Source organism: Zalophus californianus, chromosome 12, assembly GCF_009762305.2.
Source record: "Zalophus californianus isolate mZalCal1 chromosome 12, mZalCal1.pri.v2, whole genome shotgun sequence".
Classification (NCBI taxonomy): Eukaryota; Metazoa; Chordata; class Mammalia; order Carnivora; family Otariidae; genus Zalophus; species Zalophus californianus.
This window is the reverse complement of record NC_045606.1, coordinates 24,483,211-24,504,786: the sequence shown is the minus strand read 5'-3', so window position 1 is coordinate 24,504,786 and position 21,576 is coordinate 24,483,211. Positions and strand designations below refer to the sequence as shown.

The following is a 21,576-nucleotide window of genomic DNA, read 5'->3' as shown; positions in this document are numbered from 1 at the left end:
TCATTCACTATGGTGCTGTCATTTCTAGAGCAGGTCAACCATTTACAGAAAAGTTTGTGTTCATATACACGTAATGATATATATTATAAAATAAATTTCAATAATTTCTGTAGTTTTTTTCTAGTATTTAAGTATACCCATTTTTCCTCATATTTTAGTAATATTTTGCAAATGATTAAAATGGTATTTCTTTCAAATGAAAGCATAACAAAATGCATGTGTATATCATTGGGACCAAAAATTAGAAAGCGAAATTACAAGATATTCAATTATGTCTGATGCAGAAACTTTTCAGATAAGCTTCTGAATATTATTTAATAAAAGCAGTGTCTTGGAAAGTCTTTCCATTAGGAAGAAAATTGTATTCATCTATTGAAATGATCTGATATATACATATATATATGGATAAATATATAGAGTTTTCATTTATTTCAAGTTAAATGCTATGAAAATAAACCTCAAAGATCTGTGAACACTAATAGTCATCAAATATCATTTAGAACAAAAGAGGTTTAAAACAGGACATTTTAAATTTTCCTGTTAAACTGTGATAAGTCATTTAATAGTTTTGTCCTTAGAGAATTGGATTTGTTTACAAAATTGAAGTTAGTGACTTTCATTTTTCAAGGATTTGAGACTTCAATTTCAAAAAAAAAGATTTCAATTTCTATTCTTGTATTCTTTTTTTAAGATTTTATTTATTTATGTATTTATGTATTTATTTATGTATTTATGAGAGAGAAAAGAGAAAGAGTGAGCAGAGGAGCAGGAGGAGAGGGGCAAGCAGACTCCGCGCTGAGCACAGAGTCCGACGTGGGGCTTGATCCCACCGCCCTGATCCTGACCTGAGCCGACATCAAGAGTCCGATGGTCAACCGACTGAGCTACTCACGTGCCCTTATCTTTTAATATTTTGATTAACATTAGAATGTAAGCTAGCAGAGTCATTAAACTATTTGCTTACCTTAAAAACTGAAACAAAAAGGAGGAATAAGTTTTGTAGCTTGTATTTGTCATTTTCTTTGTTCTACTGATTACCCCTCTAAAATTATCTCCAATATTGTCTCCAATATTGTGGAGTAAATTTGTGTAGTCATGTCACTTTGCCATATGGGGCTTGATCATTTCTGTTCTAGTGCAAGGCACTAAATAACACAGATTGTTTTAAAGTATTTCCATATATTAAAGTACGAAGAAACATTGAGAATTGAAGAATTCCAAATTTCATAATATAGTTGTGGTATCTAAGCCAATGTTCAAATTTAGAGGGTTTTTTTTTTTTTTTTGCTATTTTTCATGTCGTTGTAACACAGCAAGAAGTTAGGTGATATCTCTTAAAAAACTTATCAAGAGCCTCATGAGGTTCTTCAGTGGAAGTAAAATTGGAAAGCAAAGGATTTTTGGATTAAAGTTAAAAGGCACAGTTTATCTTTGCATAAACCAACACAGATATTCTGAAAAAAAATCCCTACTCAAAAAATTTTTTAAAGTGATATTAATAATTTCTTATACAAAATAAAGCAGAAGCTTCATTATTCCTAACTTCCTTTTAAAATTAATAAGTGGGGTGCCTGGGTGGCTCATCAGTTAAGTGTCTGCCTTTGGCTCAGTTGCGCTCCCTGCTCAGTGGTGAGTCTGCTTCTCCATCCCCCTGCTCTTGCACTCCTGCTCTCTCTCTGTCTCTCTCTCTCTCTCTCTCAGACAAATAAATAAAATCTTAAAAAAAATAAAATTAGTAAGAATTTAAGACAGGATGTGAAGCCAGTTAGGCAGGTAGGCTTTTATAATAGTTAAGACATAACTAATAAAGAGGTGTGCAGTAGGATTAGAATCAGCCCTCTCTGCCACACATCATCCTCTGAGTGTCCTTTTTCCTTTTCTTCTTGGAAACAGGTATGATAATTGATGCTGTGCTAATCAATCTGTTGAATAGCAGGAATTTATAACCCACCATTTTGGTGGTAATCCTGTATGATCTGTTCTCATGGGCTTCAGACCCCTACTAGGAAGCAGAACTGGGCAACACAATGCCTGCCATATCCACTTGCTAACTGGTAGGGGTCCAGTTCATGACCTGGTGAGCACATATTAAAAACATTTCATTCTCCATTCTATCCTGGGTTAACTGGTAATGCTTATTACTAAGCAGTAAGTTTGGAGTGCTTCAAAATGTTCCAGTCCTGCCAAAATGACCATGATCTGAAGAGAGCCAGGGGAGTAATTCTAAAACATCAGTCCGAGAAAAAAGCTGCACAGTGGTTCAGTAGGTCAGACCTGATACATTTTATTCTTTTTTAAATAGACATTTAACTACTTTTTTTATTCTAGGGTCACACATACTCATTCAATGCTTACTGTCCTTACTAGAAATTAATATGAACCTTAACGAATAAGCTCAATGTCTAATGTTAGGCAAACACAGATTAAAATATCTGATTTTACCATTAATGATGATAATTTAATTTTAAAATATATTTTCTTTCTTATCTCTGCATTCTGGTTTTTATGGCTTAATATGTTAAACCACATGTGGCTTATTAACATAATATTTTTGGTATAATGTTAATAATATATTGTGTATTACAATTGAAAAAGTAACACTTTGTTTACCTTATAGAAAACTTCTAGCACTAAAAATTAAAACATATACTTTTAATGATAAAATAAGTTTACCATTAATAATATTTTGACAATGAAAACTAATATTTTCAATCTATTTAGTGAAATCATGGAATTTTTAATACATGGTAAAAAATTTTGAGACCATAAGCCAATTCCTGTATTTTACAGATAGAAGGTAGAGATTCAGGGTACTAAATGACTTAGCCCTAATTCCCACTTGGTTAATTCCTGCCAAAATTAGAAACTGAGTGTTCTCTTACAGTATTTTTTACTTATTAAAAGAAAGTAATAATTAAGCCATTTTGTTATCATTTATACATATATTATTTCTGGTATTTTTGATACACACTGTATAAACTTAGGTTTTTAGTATAATTAAGTATAGGCAGAGGAATTTTTATTTCTGTGTAGAATAAAATTGTTTTGGTAATCATACAGGCAATAATGAGACCAGATTAAGTTTAATCCAATTTTTTGATTTAATGGACAATGGAAACCAACAAATAAACACTCTGTAATGTGGGTGGCTACCTAATAAGTGAGTTCTCCTTGATTTTTAAAATAACCTTAAAAACATTTAAAATTGTGTTGACATTTTCTTACTTTTTCATAGATGAGGAGCTTTTCTCTGGGATGTATATAGATTTCATGGGCACAGATGCTGCTATTTTTCGAAGTTTAACCAAGAGGAATGCAGTCAGAACTGATCAGCACAATTCCAAATGGCTAAGTGGTAAAAAACATTTTCTGCATTTTGAGAATCATGCTTTAAACTAATTTAATTCTGTAATGAAGAAAGGTTAAAATGGTTAAAAAACCAGCCGTGATGTAACAATTTCTGTACTCTCTGACTTTAAATATTTAGGATAAATAAATAATTGAAGTAGTCCATAGTTCATATTCTAACTCTTTATTAACTATCATACAATTATCATAAGATATATTAATAAATACAAATGACAGTGATCTTTATTTTATAGGCTCATATGCAAGAATCTTCTCCAGTTGTTTAATTGTAGCATATCACAATTAAATATGCTATTTATTCATTTAGTCTGCTTGAATATTTTAATAATGTCAAATCTAAAAATTTTCCTAAATTTGTGACAGATATAATGACTAAGGTATTTTCAGGAACTCCTATTTGTTTTATACTTAGATCCTTAACTTATAAAACTGGTATATATAATTTTTAATAATTTATTTAGTACTTAACAGAAATCATAGGTATGATAACTTGATGATTATCACTATTCATTTGTTTCTAATTTTGGGTGGAGTCGCATGAAATTCACATATGAAAGATGCTCATTTGACTTTAATGTACAATTTCAATCATGAACACTGGGTGTTAACTAATGAATCATTGAATACTACATCAAAAACTAATTATGTACTATACAGTGGCTAACTGAACATAATAATAAAAAAAAAAGAAGAAGGAGAAGAAACCGCTAAGATTTGTGTCATTTCACCCTGGGGATGATTTCTAGCTGACCCTAAATTTGGCAATTCACTTAACATAGCACAGTGAAGCATGAATCACCACAGTTAAGCATCTTAATTCACTGATAGGCCGGCACAAGAAAGCATCAATTGTCCATTTACTTCTTCAATTTATGACTCCAGTACATCTGGAAATACAGCATTCTAAAACTTGTTTTGTTCTTGAAATAAGGAATCCCTCTATGTCTTCAAATGACTGCATTTTTTTCCTTGAAAAATTTCCCCTTCATTTCATATGCGTCTTTTAAGAGAAAAACGTTTCTCAGATCTTGGACTCCTGGCTCCACATTCTGCTTCAATGAATTTGAGTTTTTATGAACTAGATTGAAAACTATAGAAAAACAAACTTCTTTTTTTCTATAAAATGATCATTCGATTCCATGGGAAATACCTGGTAGAAAAGCCTTTTTATTGTTTAGAACTCATCAGTGCACAAAAATTTTTGCATTTACTGAACTTCTAGAATGTATTGCAGATAGGGAAAAAATTGATTAAGCTCTTATGTTACAGATATATTTTGTGGCACTTGATATTCCAAATACAGTATGTTGTGTGAATATAATTACTGCTGTTAGACGGTGCCTATAAACATGGAAGTGTTCTTCTATACCAAAGATGGAGAAGCCATATGCCTGTGGTCTACTTGGATGAACAGGTGATGGATTTCCATCATGAGTATATATATAGTCTTTGTATTTTTTTTCCAGAACCTATGTTTGTGGATGCACATGTCATCCCAGATGGCACAGATCCAAACGATGCTAAGGTGTACTTCTTCTTCAAAGAGAAACTGACTGACAATAGCAGAAGCACAAAACAGATTCATTCCATGATTGCTAGAATATGTCCTGTAAGTATTAATCTTTTCCTAATTTGAAGAAAGACACAAATTCAAATCATATAAGTATGTTTCCTTTGCCAGTAGTTTATTTTCCTACTTTTATCTACGGTTACAGATTAATGAAATATTGAGAGGAGACATTTTAATTTATTGTTTATTCACATCAGTCGTACGAGATAAAAAAGCTTAATTCAAGGAAATACTGTGGTCCTGGTTTTACACAAATAAACAGTTTTGTTTAATTTTTGTTTTTCCATTTAATGCATTTGTATTAAAAACAAATAGCTAAATTGTATGTTACAGAAAGAAACAGAACAGTTCTTGTGAATAAAATACAGTAGAACCTCATTAAAGACAATTATTGAGGAACTGTCTTACAACAATGAAAAGAAATACATTCGTAAAATATAGTCTTAATTCAAAACAGTAAACAAAATGTTCTTGTGTATAAACAGTAAGTATACATAGCAACTCAACAAAACTCATGATGGCCTCTCATATAAGAGTTTTATAGGTTTGCCTTGACTTATTTATGATTAGCATACTTTGTGCAAAAGTGTTTCTTAAAGAGTTCAGTGTTTAAAATAGTTTACTTTTAAATATTACAGTATTTCACTGATTGTGGAGCTCATCTGCTTTCCAGTCATTTAGAACAAGGCAGTAAAGCCTGCAGAAGGGATGAAAGGCTTCTGGTTATACAGAAAAAAAATCAGTAGAGACTATTTGTGAATGATCCAAATGCCATTTCCCTTCCCTGGCTGGAGAAATATATATATTAAAGCATCTGATTAGAAATACTCAGGATTAAATGATAACACAGAGAAATGAGGGAGAGAAAAGAGAACTACTGAAGACCAGTTGGTATAAGTATAAACCCACTTTCCTGACCACAGTAGACTCTACAAGCTTCACTGTATACAATAATTTATGTTCATATTGAAGACAGTGAGTTATTAAGGCAAATTAAATTATGTGTTCTCCATACATTTTCCAGGTATTTTCATCATACACTGTTAAATTTAGAAAGCTTGGGCATATGTATATTGAAACATTTTCAATTGATACCATATTATAGAAGATTAATAGTATAGCTATGGGCATTTTATAAAACACTATAGATGTTAAATATTCATCTTTGCTGGTATGCAGATGTAGTTAGCATTTCCACCCTTCAGATTATAACAAATCCTCAAGTAATACAAATCTAAGCTGAATTTTTAATGCCCTTTAATATTTATTTAAGCAGTCTTAAGTGTGTTTTCAAAATGGTTTCAGAATGACACTGGGGGACTGCGTAGCCTTGTCAACAAGTGGACGACCTTCTTGAAAGCGAGACTGGTGTGCTCTGTAACTGATGAAGACGGCCCAGAGACACACTTCGATGAATTAGGTACATGAATGTGATATTGAAAAATGGTTTTTGAAAAAAAGAATTTGTAAAGTTTATTTTAATAACCTCTCAGAAGAGGGTCTATTTTCCACGAATGTTTTTAGCATAAATAATCTGCCAATTTGAATGAATGACCCAGATACTGTTCATAAATTTCCTTAAGTGTTTCTTAAATCTGTTTTGGCCCTGAGTGCACTACTGAAACATTTAGTTCATTGAATTCACCATGATATATGAATGTGTATGTGTGTGTGTGTGTATGCGTGTGTGTGTGTGTGTGTGTGTGTGTGTGTGTGTGTGTGTGTGAGAGAGAGAGAGAGACAGAAACAGAGGTACTTGCATAATTTACATATGAATAATGATATATTTGTGTTTATCTAAAAGAATGTGCATTTCATACATATTTAAATTCTAATATTCTGATTTGAAATCAGTTTGTATGAGAATACAGCTATATATTTTTACTGTTAATAGTTGATGAGCAGAATGGAGGTTGGATGGGAAAGTGTCAGTTAGAAATTAGACTTGTGCTCCAGTCTTAGTCCTCCTTGGTGACCCTGGGATTAAGTATTCTCAGCATGTGTGACATGAGGAGGGTTATACTTTCTAGGTCAAATGAGGACTAACAATCTGATTCCTTTCTACCATGGAAGAGTTATCTTTTTAATCAGAGTAACTTGATACACACCATAGTGTCATGTTTACTAAGTGCCATTTAGAAATGACTTTTACAAACTGAGGGTTCTAGAGGGGAGGGGGTGGGGGGATGGGTTACCCTGGTGATGGGTATTAAGGAGGGCACGTACTGCATGGAGCACTGGGTGTTACACGCAAACAATGAATCATGGAACACTACATCAAAAACTAATGATGTAATGTATGGTGAGTAACATAACATAATAAAAAAAAAAGAAATGACTTTTATTTTGCTTTAATCCATTAAAATGTAAACTGCTGGCTGTTTTCAGATTTTGAGGCAGGTGATGACATAAGCAATACAAATGCATTACAATATAGAAAAATCTACTGGTTCTAGCAGTCATAGAAACTGAAATAGGTAGTTGAACTCTTCAAAAGCCAGCCAGTGTGTTGATTGTAGAAACAAAAGTTTTTGTATCAGATTTTCTAGAAGAAAGTTCCAAGTATGATTTTTGTGTTATAACCTAGTCACACATTATTTCCCCCAAATTCTTTGCAAGTATGTTTATGTTTTAAAGATTTAGGATATTTCAGTCTTTCTTGATTTTTAGGGAAAGCCAGACAGCTCAGCCTTTTGCTCACATATGGAAAGCCTGCTCATTACTAATTTATTGCTTAAGAGGTCCTAAATTCATTGTGAATTTAAAATAAATGCATCTTTCTTTGTATTTCCCAGAAAGAATCTTATTTGCGAAAATGTCACTAAATGCAGATTTTTCTTGTAACTGTAACAATTGATATTTAACTGGGGTTTCCTACCAGAAATCTACTTCCAGGTTCTGTTATGTATTACTGAACCTCACTACCTATTCCTTTGTCTTTGCCTTAAAAACCTTGAAACTTTTTGTCATTGGGGGAATTATTGATTAAATAAAAATATCACTAGCAATTTTGACCATAAGCCAAAAAGTCTTATTTTATATAAAGGAAAAAAAGTCACTTTGAAAGAGTTTCCGTCTACATTCCAACTTCTAACCCTAGGTCAAAAAGAAATTGTGATTTGTAATACTTTTTAAATTTAAAAAAGAGGCATATTATCATTAAAGGATATTTAGGAAATGCAGAGAAAAGGGGCTCCTGGTGGCTCAGTAGGGTAAATGTCCAACTTGTGATTTTGGCTCAGCTCATGGTCTCATGGGTCGTGGTCGTGATCTCATGGGTGGTGAGATGGAGCTCCCATTGGGCTCCACAGTCAACGGAGAGTCTGCTTGAGATTCTCTCTCTCCCTCTCCTTCTGCTCCCACTCCCTACCTGCACTCTCTCTCTAAAATAAATAAATAAATCTTAAAAAAAAAAAAGAAAGTGCAGAGAAAAGAAGACATATTTCTATAGCTCTGCTAAGCAAAGACACTCATTGGTAATCCTATTATATCCTGGTATATAATTTTATGGTTTATGTGGTTCTAGTCTATATTGTATACCACTGTGCCTTTTCCACTTAATATTACTTCATTAGCATGGTTTCCATAAGTTTGCAGTCTTTATAAACCCTTTTGTGTTTGTATAATATTTTATTTAATTTACTCTACCATGTGCCTATCATTGAGTTCATTTAGTTGTTTCCAGATTACAATGATGCTGCCAAAATATCTTGCTCAATAATACTTTGCATAGTTAAAATTATTTGCTTAGGGTTAAATTTTAAAATACAGTTAATATTTGGGAACTTTAAGAGAATGATGTTTTCCTTTTATAGAGGATGTGTTTCTGCTGGAAACTGATAACCCAAGGACAACACTAATATATGGCATTTTTACAACATCAAGGTAATTATTAAACAATTATAGCTAATGGGTTAAACAGTAAACTTTATCAAGTAATAGTAATTATTACAAAACATTCTTTTCAACTTTTAATTTTACATAGCATTCAGGATGTAATCATCCTGTTTTATTACTTTTGCCTGATTACTGAAATACATTTAAGCTGAACTAACGCTTTCAAAATAGTTTTGAACAGAATGTTTATAATGACTATATGCTATTTTTTTCAAAGAAAGGAAAATATTAATTATAATGCAGGAATAAAGTATATAAGATTTTTTTTTAAGGAAGTAACTCAAAGACTCATGTTTCACCTAAAACTTTTGGTATATCTATTAAAATAAATTTTTTTTAAGTTTTTTTTAATTTTTTTTGAGAGAGAGGTAGAGAGAGAGCCAGAGAAAGCACAAGCAGGGGGAGGGGCAGAGGCACAGGGAGAAGCAGGCTCCCCGCCGAGCAGGGAGCCCGATGCAGGCCTCTATCCCAGGACCCTGGGATCATGACCTGAGCCGAAGGCAGATGCTTAACCGACTGAGCCACACAGGCGCCCCTCTATTAAAATAAGTTTTACTTCTGGAGCGATCTAAAATGATGACTATTCAGAAACTAATAAAATACTGCACCAGTTTTCATGTTCCATATGACAGTATTTCATATATTTGAATGTAGGTTTAATGTTTTCTAACTTCTCCGGGATGTCTAATCCCAATTGTCATCTATTTCAAGACAATTGCCATATTCTCACCCTTTCCTAGACATACTTCTGTTTACTCATTTTACACTGGGAATGTTACTCAGAATGCAGCACAATACTCCAGCTGTGGCATGGCTAATACAGAATGTCATGGGTCCCTTTTATTAGACAATCAATTATAAAGCAAAAACTTGAAGATTTTAGCATGCTCTTCCAGTGGGGCAAGCACAGCATAATTGTAAACTGTAATGGGCCATTCAAAGTAAAAGAAAATCAAAGGGATTTAATTATAAGTCATATTTACTCTTGCCCTATAAAATGTGTAAAAAGATGTCTTTCAGGATTAACAGTTTAACTCCTGTTCTAATAGAGAAAGTAGTCTTGGTTTAACTTACAAGGAATTGGACAAAGTGAAAAGAACCAAATTCTTAAGAAGAAAATGTTTGTTTCAAAAAAATATTTCTACAGTGTTTGTTTTTCCCAATAGCTTTTTGGAAAATTCAAAATTGTCATTTCTGACCAGTGATGCTAATGATTAATAATGTATCTTGTTTTTTTCAATGGGCATCTAAGTTTTCCATTAGACATCTAATTTAAGAGATATATGTAAATCAGAAATGTTTGTTTCAGTCAATCTGCCTTAGTGACAACAGAAATAGTTTTCAGTAAGGATCCAAACAAATTCTATGAGATTTTACTGATTAAAAGTTAATATAATGGATCTCTTTTGGACCCTATTGTTTTTTTCTGTTACTAACAGGGAAAATACATGAACTATGACAACAGACTTTTCTAGCTACTATTTAGGTTACATGTAAGATCATTCTCACTTTAATCTTCAGACAAAGAGATACTGTTTTCCCTTAATGAGATTTATTTCTCAGAGTTAAATTATGATAGATTGTATTGACAGTGACTTAGAATTCAAATTCATATTTTTGAATAAATCATCAATTTATTTTTTGTTGTTAAGATAAAGTAGTTAGAAACTTCTTTGACGTGTCCCATATTTTAGAAACATTAATAACTCTTTTATAACTTATTATTGTCTACTACCTCCATGGATGAATTAAATATTTTAATGCTTTATGTATCTATGGCTTATTTTAAAATAATAGAAATTTTTTAGCGTTAATGTGTACTGTAGCATTCAACTTTTCCATGATGAATTATATCAATTTTTTATCACAAACTTTACCATCTATTTTTTTAAATTGTATTTAAAAGTCAAAAAAAGTAAGAAAATGGATCTCTTTCTGTTTTTTGTTTTTTTCTTTTTTTAGCTCAGTTTTTAAAGGATCAGCAGTGTGTGTGTATCATTTATCTGATATACAGACTGTGTTTAATGGGCCCTTTGCGCACAAAGAAGGGCCCAATCATCAGCTGATTTCCTATCAGGGTAGAATTCCGTATCCTCGCCCTGGAACTGTAAGTACATAGGAAAGTTTCTTTCTTATTTTGCTTTTTAAAAAATATAATTTAACAAGATATGAATATCATGTTAATGTTTATTAAATACAACCATAGACCTACTGATACACTCATTATATTTTTTCAGGTCATTTGGGATTTTACAAATATATTATAGCACCCTCTACAATTTTTTCTAAGTACTGTTATTAATATAATCTCTTTTAGACTTCAAGACAACTGGGTATGTGATACAGGGCAGAGATATTTCCTAATTCTATTGACATAAAAGCCATAGCTTGGGAAGTGTTAACATTTTGGTGGCAGCCTAAAAGAATTTGAATGCAAGTTGCTTTTTAACAACCCTTTCTGATATTAATGAATCTCACCTATTTTAATAAAGGAATAGCCATACAAGAATTAATTTAGAGGTATAACATGTAGATTTTTGAATTTTAAGGGATATATTTAGGGATATATGAAAAATTATATGCTATATATTTCTCAAAGAAAGAAAACAGTATGTGTAAACAAACACAATGAAAGTGATGTTATAACTCAATAAGATATTTATAAGCTATAAAGTTTTGAGGTATACAGGTATATTAGCAGTATTAAGAAGTACACTGAAAACTAACGTTTCTAGCTGAAGCTATAGACAGTGCACTGACAGACTGGAATTGAACTTTTTCTAAGACAACAGTGATCATTGTCCTACTATTTGTTTTTCATTTGGCCCTTTATAAGGCTTTATTGAATTCTAGAATATTGATTAGTTTTTGTCTCTATAAAATGTCGTAGAGTACACTGAAAAGAGACAATCAAGAGGAATATAATTTTCAATTGACTATCAAGAAGAATATAATTTTCTTATTATTTTTGCATTTCATAAAATATGGTTATATTTATTTTATATGTGAGTAAAGAAGAATGGTTTCATGGAAAATAATCAAAAGATAGCTGTTAAAATATTATTTTCTTGAAATGTTTCTTTTTCCTTTTTACTTGAATATGAAATTCTCTCCACCAGTGTGCTTTCAGATATTCATCCCACGTAATTTTTACTGATTGTTGATTCACTTTATTTTTTGTCTTATTATTAGAGTTTATTTGCAGTGTATTATTCAGTCCTTTATTTTCTCATCATTCTAAATTATACTGCTGTTAAATTTCTTTGAAAAATAGGAAGAATAGTTTGCTAAGCCTTTAAACCTATTTATTCAAAATTAAAAGAGCTCAAATTTGGTTCCCTGGCTAAGAAGCTCAAAGATTAATCATTGATACATCTTTTATAGGAACAATTAACCTTTAATTAACTGGAAAGATTATCATCATTACTCTTTAGCTATGAAACAATTAAATTTTAAAAAGCCACACTTAATCATGGCTGGGGACAAAGTCCTATCATACAATTCACAGTCTCCTTTTACATGATCTGTCTTTGATGCTCATAGCTCAACAGAAAGTGAAAAAATAATTATTTTGTGTAACACAAGGAAGATATCAATAGATATATTGATCTTAGGGTACCTCAGCTTGAGGTGTGTTGGATAAGAAGCAGAGATTATTACATAAGAGGAGGCAAAGTGAAGGGGAAGGTGAACAACTTTCAGATTCCATTATAACTCACAGCTTTCATTATTTCATTCAGTGCATTTCATGCGTTCCCAGGTGACTCACTGATAACCTGTTCAAAGATAAATCTTCTTTTTGAGAATTACTTGCTATTTGAAGTTGACCAAGTCATTGCTTTATCTTAATACAGAAAATTAACAGGTGATTGTGATTGTATATGCTTTCATTAATTATTCTTTTTAACAACATACATATGGGATTCATACAGGAACAGTTGGTTTGCAAACTCAACAAAATTCCATTTTCCCCCAAGTATTACCTTAAGAGAAATTTCCCAGGTAAACAAACAAAACAGATAAGAGAGAGCCATGCTCACTGAATCAGGTTTGAGGCCTCAGAGCCTCAGTGAGTGTATGTGGGAGCTAGTTTATACCCAGTTTTTAGGAGTAGATTGTATGCACTTTATCTCAAGTAAGGATTCACAGTACTAACTTGAGATCAGCGTGGTGAGAGTAGTTACAGTCTGGAAACTGACAAGTATTAAAATTCAGGGATTTTTCTTCCTGAAGAAAAGCCACCCGTTCCCACCCCTTGTCAAGACTCTTCACCCAAATGACAGTTCAAAAAGACTCGTAGGAATCATATTGAGAAAACCACTTATGTCAAATAGCAATTATTCTAAATAAAATGTGGGAATAGATAAACCCCTTTTAGTACAACAAAATAAACCAATGCTAAATTAGAAAATTCTGCTAACAGTCCTACTTTTCACTATTTCCCCAGCTCCTAAGAATAATCATGTATTTTTTCTGTTGTAAAACAGTGTGGTATAAGCCAGGGCTTAGTAACACACATCTGGAGCTGACGCCGTGAAAAAAAGGGAGTAGTCAGTCCTTGAGACATATTTCTATAATGTGGTTTCTTACATCTGGTGCTGAGACCAGAGCAGCTCCCTTAAATAAAAAAATAGTCAGATGAGTGATCCTTAGGGAGTGAAACAGGCAGGGTGGGGGAAGACCTCTGGAATTCCTTCTGGAAAGAGTACCTCCCAGAAGATCTGGTCCCTCCACCCTTCCCTGAGCAACACACCAGGAAGTTTCAGCTGTCTGACTCAGAGTGGCCAGTGTCTGCCTTTTTCCTAAGCTTCCAGGGTTTAATAACCCACTGATGTAGCAGGAAGACCTACAGCCAAGTGACCCAGAGTAGTCCCTCTTCTCTGGGGCTAAAAATGTTGCTTCTGAAGTCCTCCCATGAAGCATCAACTATGATTGCTCTACTTTATTTCCCTACCCAGTAGTCCAGTTGCTGGGTCAACCTCATAAATACATGACTGTATTCTTAAAGAAATGACAGGGGCAGGAATTGTATACCCTCATTCTAATGTTCCCTGTAGGTGATTCTTTTAAAGCCGGGTTGATGGCTATGTTAGCAAACTGCCCCAGTCAGTGGGAAAAAGCCTGCCAATTGTGTCATAATGTTTTTCCATAAGTAATTCAAGTTTGTGGAAGAAACAAGACACCTTTGGTATGTTGCAAAGGGCAGCCAAAGACTGCAGATTCTCTCTGTGGTTGAGCTAACACATTACATTATTCTGTTGCAACATGTATAAAGCTTCCATAGAAAATTGTTTTTGCTTATACTCTTCTGTTTAAAGCAGAACCTAATAAAAGTGTTCTGTTTTAATACCTATTTATAAGTGGACCAGAACCATCTGCTTTCATCATCGTGCCTGGTACCTGGTGCAGCAAAAGAACACAAAAAAATTCATGATCCACATAGTTAGTGGTGGCCAGAAAAAGAGAACTTTATTGCTGGTACTTTTGTTGATTCCATGCATCTTTGGGTGGTTCTTACTTCTAGTCTTCATAGATGTTTAAAACATTGTTAGGGAACTTTACAATAAATTTAAGTACAAAAGGTGTGTAGACATGAAAAATTCATTATATGTTTTTTCATATCATTATTCAAGACACATGAATAAAATAGACAATAAATACTATTGAAGTCTAGGTGAGAGAGAGACTGTTGTGGGACAGCCTTATGTAGAGAAGGCATATAAAAAATAGGAGATTGAGCTGGCCCCGAAGGCAGTCAGATTTGGATAACTTGGGTGGGGAAAGAATGGTAGTCCAGACAAAGGTTATAGCTTACATTACAAGGCAAAGATAGAAATTAATAAGAGTTCTAGAAGCTCTGCCTGAGCTAGTAGGACTGGAACAGAACACTCCTGTCAGCAATGGGGGATGAATGGAGGTGACATGAGGACCAACTGGTGCATAAGTACAAGTCTTCAGCTATGTAAATCTTTGGGCTTTAAATAAAGGGCCTAGATTACCAAGGGTTTAAGCATGAGATCAGTTTCTCTCAGAATACAAGTTTCAAAGTCCAGTGCCAGAAACTACCCCAGATTCTGGAATGCCATTTATTTATGTCCATGTATTTATCCATATACCACTCATCTTTCAAGTGTTTAGGTCAAGCTCCCCTTGACCATGCCAGTCACTCCTTCTCTGACTAGTTTTGCTTTTATTTTCTGTATTCTTTAACCTCAGCTCCTACCTCTTTCTTCCACTTTGTGCTCTGTGATCCAGCAATGCCCCAGGAATTATAGTTTCCTAAATATTCCAATTTTTTTCTATCTCTAAACCTTTTCACCAACCCTGAGAACCTTAAGTTCTCTACTATTCTGAATTCTTTTAAAAAATATTGGCTCTTACACACATATGGCAATTGATCATGAACAAGATTTATTATTTATTTTATATTTGTCTTAAATTATTATTATATGCCTTGTTATTTTGCTTTGAAGATGCCCATCTTCCATACTAGAATACTTATGTCTAGAAGATAATGGTGGCTTTTCCTTTGTCCCCCACTGGGCACATCAAAATGCTTTTGAATAAAAAGTGTCCAAAGAATAGCTACATGAATTAAGATATGAATATGTTAATATTGAAAACTAGGATCATGGATGTGAGATTTAGGAGCATCAGAGGATGGCAGATGTCAAGAATACCTAAAAATAGGAAAGAAATTAGGTTGAGGGCAACAATTGCTGATATTTCCTTAACATGGCACTGTTATTGTTCCTAGCATTTCACCCAACACTTTAGTAATCAAAACACTTAAAATGTCTTTACTCAAAAAAGGAGTCCTTATCACTGCTCGATAAACAGAAAGCTAGAACTGGGGGAAAAAAAAAAAAAAAAAAAAAACAGCTCAAAGGAGAAGTTTAACCCAAACTACTTAATGACTATTTGTAGAGCTCAATCAGCCTTCCGAAGAATGAGACACCAGCCTCATTCATAGACAGAGGCTTTATTTTATGGCAGCATGTGGATGTTATATTATCTTGAGATTTCAGTGCACATGCTTTCACATATCACAAGGTGAGGGATAAGTTAATCGCATCTTATTTATACTTGGTAGCGTTACACTGAGCAAACTCACAAGTCCAGATAGAGAATCTACAAAGGGTAATCCATTTTTCTTCTTGTCACAATCATTGTCACTCATCCTGTGTCTTATCTGCAAAGTTTATGCCACGAATCAATGGAAAAAATTAATTATTGGCAAAAAGACTTCTTTTGTAATTTTGAAAATACTCCTACCATGAAACACTGGTTTCGAAGCAAGAAGTTCATAAAACCAAAGTCCCAAATGGGGGACATTTGAATGAATATAAAATAACTGATTTGAGTTGATTTGTTTGGTTACCTATTTAATAAGTACACTTTTGGGTACATGGGACATAATTTTTAACTGAATTTAAATTAGGTAAAACCCAGAAACTAGACACTTACAATTTAATAACCTTATCACACATGAAAATAATTGCTAACTGGAAATTATATAAATTGCCTAGTAATATATGCTAACTTTGGTTCTTTCTGGAACTTACAAATGAGAATGTTTGCAAATATTTAAGGAGACATCTCAGCTTAGCAAACCATAATTAGTGGTGTTTTATGAGGACCTGGATTGCCCGTGCATTTGTTCTTTCCATTTTTTCATTCAGTGAGCAATGCATTTCCCTTTTTCCACTTTGTGTGAGGAATGAGGGTAGAGAACACCCATAATTTTACACTCTGCAGAAGTATGGAACACTTCCATCATTTTAGAATACCCTCAGATGAAATTCTTTGTCCCCATTTGGTCTTTTTTGTGGGCAATTTATAAACATGTATATTTAAATATAATGCTTTTTCCTAAAAGAAAAACATATGAACCGTAGATGAAAGACACTTGATGGGATAATGAATCAGAGGCTTACTTTTATTACTTGTCTCATTATCTCTCCTTAGTGAAGTCATTTAATTGCTCCCTGTGCCTTTCTATAAAAAAAGAATTATATTTACTGGTCCTGTAAAAAGTTCTAGTAATGTTAACTGGTCAAAGTGAGTCTAAAAATTGCATTCAGTATAATACCGTCTAAGTGAGTGAGGCAACATCAGTAATTTGCTGAAAGTTACTTGCAAATGTGGGTCGGCCCAACGATACTGGTCCAGAGGCACTAACATTGTGGGATAGCTGTTGCAAGGGCTTAACCTAGAGGTCGCCATGTTTTTGGGGTCCCTAAAGTTGTTTTTCTTTTCTTACATTGAGTTAGCATTACAATTTTGGCAGATTTCACATAAAATTCCACATTTCTCTTTTCTGTTGAAATCTGGCCACACCAGGCTTATATTCCTGCACGGGAGCAATCAGTTAGAAATGAGGGTTCATTGCCACTTTTGAATAAGGTACAACTTTCCAGTTCATTACTGTCCCCATTACATCCTACAGTTTGCCTAGATGCTGTACCCATTGCTATTGATCAGAACTTTTGCTTTGTTGCCTTCCTCTACCTTCTACCTCTCTCAAGAGAATAAATGAAAACTGTAACAGAAGTGCTTTTCTTTCAAGAAAATATGACAAAGTATTTTTGTTTTGGAAAGTAGAAATATTGTCAAGTATTTAATAGGATTACACAAATAATGTGTATATGTGTTAAAGATTATACCTAACAGTTTTGTTTGTATAACTTAGCACTTGGATCCTATTAATGGATAAGTTTGAGTTCCAAGCTTTAGCACCTCCCAGCCTACCCCTGAGCTTGGCCTCAGATGCCCTATAAATGGAATCTTCTCCCCAGAAGCCCTTGTCATGCCTTCTTTTCAGAACTGCTGAAGCTGTCCAGCAGTCCTTTTTCAGATCTTATTATTGCTTTCTAGCTGCCTCTTTGAACTTGATGCTCTGAATCTTTCCTCTCCTGGCCGAGATTGAGGCTCTTGTTTCATACAGCCCCTGCCCCAAAATTGAATGCCAGATATAATAGAGTAATTCACTCATTAAATTACTCTTTGTTGAATATCTACTATTTGTCAGCTTTGGTATAGGTGTAAGAGTGAAACAATAAACAAAACATACCCAGTTAAGGTCAACGCGTAGCTTACATTCTGGAGAGAGAAACAGACAGACAAGCAACTAATAAATACATAATATACAGTTAGGTAAATAGAGCTGTGAAGAAAAATAAAGCAGGTTAAGGAGATGGAGAGTGGAGACAGAGATGAGGAACTATGTTTTGATGTGTCACCACCTTTAAAGAAGTAACTTTTGAACTGAGAACTGAAGGAGGTAACAGGGAAAACCCTGGAATTGTCTGGAGAAGCACATTTCAAATGGGGAATAGCAGGTGCCAAGGTCCTGGAAGGGGAGCGTGCTTGAGCCCCAAGAACAGCGAGAACTACTGTGGGAATGGTAGATGCAGACCAGATATACAGGGGTTTGTAGGCCATGGTAAGCTGTTGGAATTTTATTCTGAGAGTAATGGAAGTCACAGGAGTCTTTTCTACAGGGGAATTATCAAGTCTAATGTACCACACCCAATCCGAGCTCCAACTTCAGCGATCCCTCTTTTGGGAGGTGGGAAACAGGTGGAATACAACTCTTGCACATTAGAGTTCTGATTGAATTTGATAATGATAATCTGTTTTGGCCAGTAACAGCATTAGATTATATCCACAATATTTTTTTTCTTTTTTTCCCTAACAACACTGTCACTGGCACAGAATAAGAATAGAAAAGTGATGGGTGGGAAGGGTAAAAAGTTATATACAAAGTGGCATCAACTGCTCTCTGAAAACAAATGGATTAGGACCAGTGGACTTAGCCTTGCTCAAATGGTCAAATTGTGTATCTTTTTAATTCATTTTCTATAGATAGTTGTATATGTAGTCATGCTGTTTTCTCATCAACGGATAGCAAGTACAGATGGTCCCCACTTATGATGGTTCATCTTATGGTTTTTTGACTTTATGACGGTGCAAAAACAATATACATTCAGCAGAAACTGTACTTTGAATACTTAATCTTGATCTTTTCCCAGGCTAATGATTTGTGATGTGATCCTCTCTCATGATGCTGGGTTGGGCAGCGATGTGATCACAAAGGTCAACAAACCATACACTTACAACCATCCTGGTTTTCACTGTTAATACAGTATTCAATAAATTACATGAGTTCTTCAACACTTTATTATAAAATAGGCTTTATGTTACATGATTTTTGTCTAACTGCAGGCTAATACAAGTGTTCTGAGCATGTTTAAGGTGGGCTCGGCTAAGCTATGATGTTCGGTAGGTTAACTTGCATTTTTAACTCTCAATATTTCCAATTTATGATGAGTTTATCAAGATTATTACCCATCATAAGTCGAGGAGAATCTGTACTTACAACAACTTAAGCTTCTAAGTATTTTGAAAAGTAGAGGCATTTGGTTATCACTCAAATGAAGTAAGTATTTACTAACTTGGTTCTTTTTAAAATATTTTATTAGTGCCCAGGAGGAGCATTTACACCCAATATGCGGACAACTAAGGAATTCCCAGATGATGTTGTCACTTTTATCCGGAACCATCCTCTCATGTACAATTCTGTCTACCCAATCCACAGAAGGCCTTTGATTGTTCGTATAGGCACTGACTACAAGTACACAAAGATAGCTGTGGATCGAGTAAATGCTGCTGATGGTAGATACCATGTCCTGTTTCTCGGCACAGGTAAGTATTTGAGCTCAAACTATACTCTAATGTGTAGCAGAAAAGCATAATAGGTAAGGACCATAATATTGAAACCAGAGAGACTCCAATGTTGATGTCTGTTGGACCCTCACTGAGGTATTTAATGTCTCTATGCCTGTTACCACATCTGTAAAATGGAGTTAATGAAATAAATTACTTCCGAGGGTTATTGTGAGGAACAAATGGGTTAATATATATAAAGCATCTAGAACAGTCCCTGGCACATATTATAGTGAAATATAATAATTATGAGCCGAATGAAAGGATGGGAAGAAATTTTAAGCATGGGTAGTGTTTCTCTCAACTGAAGCAAATATGTGGAGCCATTTTCCAGTGATAATGATAATGATAGATAGTTCTAGATAACATTTAAAAGTGAATTTAATAACAAATACAGATAGCTTTTTTGAAAATGTTAATGGTAGTATTTTAATACATTTACAATTGTAGTTTGCCAATTTACTTTAATACACAAGTTGAGTGAAAAATACTCTTGTTTATAGATCTACATGAATGTGGAATGGCTGGCTTTATAGCAGTGGTTCTTAAAGTGTGTTCCCCAGACTTAGAAAATCAGTGTCACCCAAGAAGTTGTTAGAAATGCAAAGTTTAGGGCTCCAATCCAGGAATTCTAGGGATAAGACCCAGCCATCTGTGTTTTAACAAGCCCTCCAGGCAACTCGATATACACTAAAGTTTGAGAACCACTACTCAAGAGAAAAAAACTCTAGTTTGCCAGTCAGGCAGTAATTAACATCTTTCAAACATTCCTGACCACCTTGCAGGAAGTGATGAAATCTCTTTACTTGCAATATCAGAACTACTCCATGAAATTAGGTAATTCCTCTACTAGCTTAAGAAAGAGATAGAAGATGTGTCTGTAAACCTCATTATAAGATATGCAATGGTGCCATAAGTATTCTGAGCTAAGAAATGAATTTGCACTCAAACCTCAATTTAAGATGTGGATATCTTTTCTTGGCTAAATAGTAATTTCAAAGTGTACCTTTCTTATGAAATTCTTATTTTGTTCTTTCTTAAAACCCCAGATCTGAATCTTTCACTCTCATAGAATTTCAGCTTGTATTGGTCTGAGGTTGAGAATCCGCTGACATGTACGACTTGGCATCCTCTTTCACACTTGGACATATCGGTGGTTTCACTGGTGCTCTCTTTGTTGGCCCCACACCTGAGAAATCATCCTTCCTTCCCAGACTAACCATTCTCTAGTCTGTTCTCAGTTTTATTCTTTCCCGCCATTTCCAGGACCTTTTTTTATCGGCTATCTTTTTATTTGCTTTATTTGTTCATTTCATTCTCTACTGTATCCTTGGCTTAGAAACCTTACGCCAGGATACAAAACTAAACTACACCTCAGCCCATTGCTCACCCTCTGCTAGCCTGCTGATTTTGCCAAGGTCTTCAAAGTCCTCATGATAAGAACATCCAATGACCTTTAACCATGAGGTACTTCCATCTCTTCTTTGCATCATTTGCTATTGTAGAATGTCTCTTTGCCGGTCGCTTCAGCCACAAGTAATTTAAATTCCTTCTCAGTTTCCCTCATGAGCTTCACTTCCTCCTGCTTGTGAGCATAGGTATCCCCCGAGATTCTGTCCACAGTCCTCTTCTTTTTACATATTCTTTGGCCATCTCATTTATTGATTTGGTTTTAATTATCTATTATATACAAATAAATCCCAAATCCCTAGTCCTTGTCATTTCCTGAACTCAGTATTTGCATTTACGTCTTACTTGTTTTTTTGTATTTTATTTTATTATTTAAAAAAATTTTTTACATTTTTATTTTAATTCCAGTTAGTTAACAGACAGTGTTATATTAGTTTCAGGTGTATAATATAGTGACTCAATGCTTGCATACATCACCCTGTGCTCATCACAAGTATTTGTCTGAGTTACTTCACTTAGCATGATACTCTAGCTCCATCCACATCATTGCAAATGGCAAGATTGCATCCTTTTCTATAGCTGAGTAATATTCCATTGTATAT

At 34.0% G+C, this 21,576-nt stretch overlaps 1 protein-coding gene across 3 annotated transcripts in view; it reads left to right on the top strand.

Annotated features, from left to right (window-relative positions):
* The window catches only part of SEMA3C (semaphorin 3C), a 179,233-nt gene that overhangs the window by 103,736 nt on the left and 53,921 nt on the right, over positions 1 to 21,576 (top strand). For all 3 annotated transcript variants that reach the window (XM_027574509.2, XM_027574510.2, XM_027574511.2), the window contains 6 exons: positions 3,236 to 3,355; positions 4,836 to 4,978; positions 6,245 to 6,359; positions 8,755 to 8,824; positions 10,799 to 10,943; positions 19,321 to 19,543. In XM_027574509.2, the coding sequence (XP_027430310.2) occupies positions 3,236 to 3,355; positions 4,836 to 4,978; positions 6,245 to 6,359; positions 8,755 to 8,824; positions 10,799 to 10,943; positions 19,321 to 19,543 (816 nt within the window). The remainder of the gene's footprint in view (positions 1 to 3,235; positions 3,356 to 4,835; positions 4,979 to 6,244; positions 6,360 to 8,754; positions 8,825 to 10,798; positions 10,944 to 19,320; positions 19,544 to 21,576) is intronic.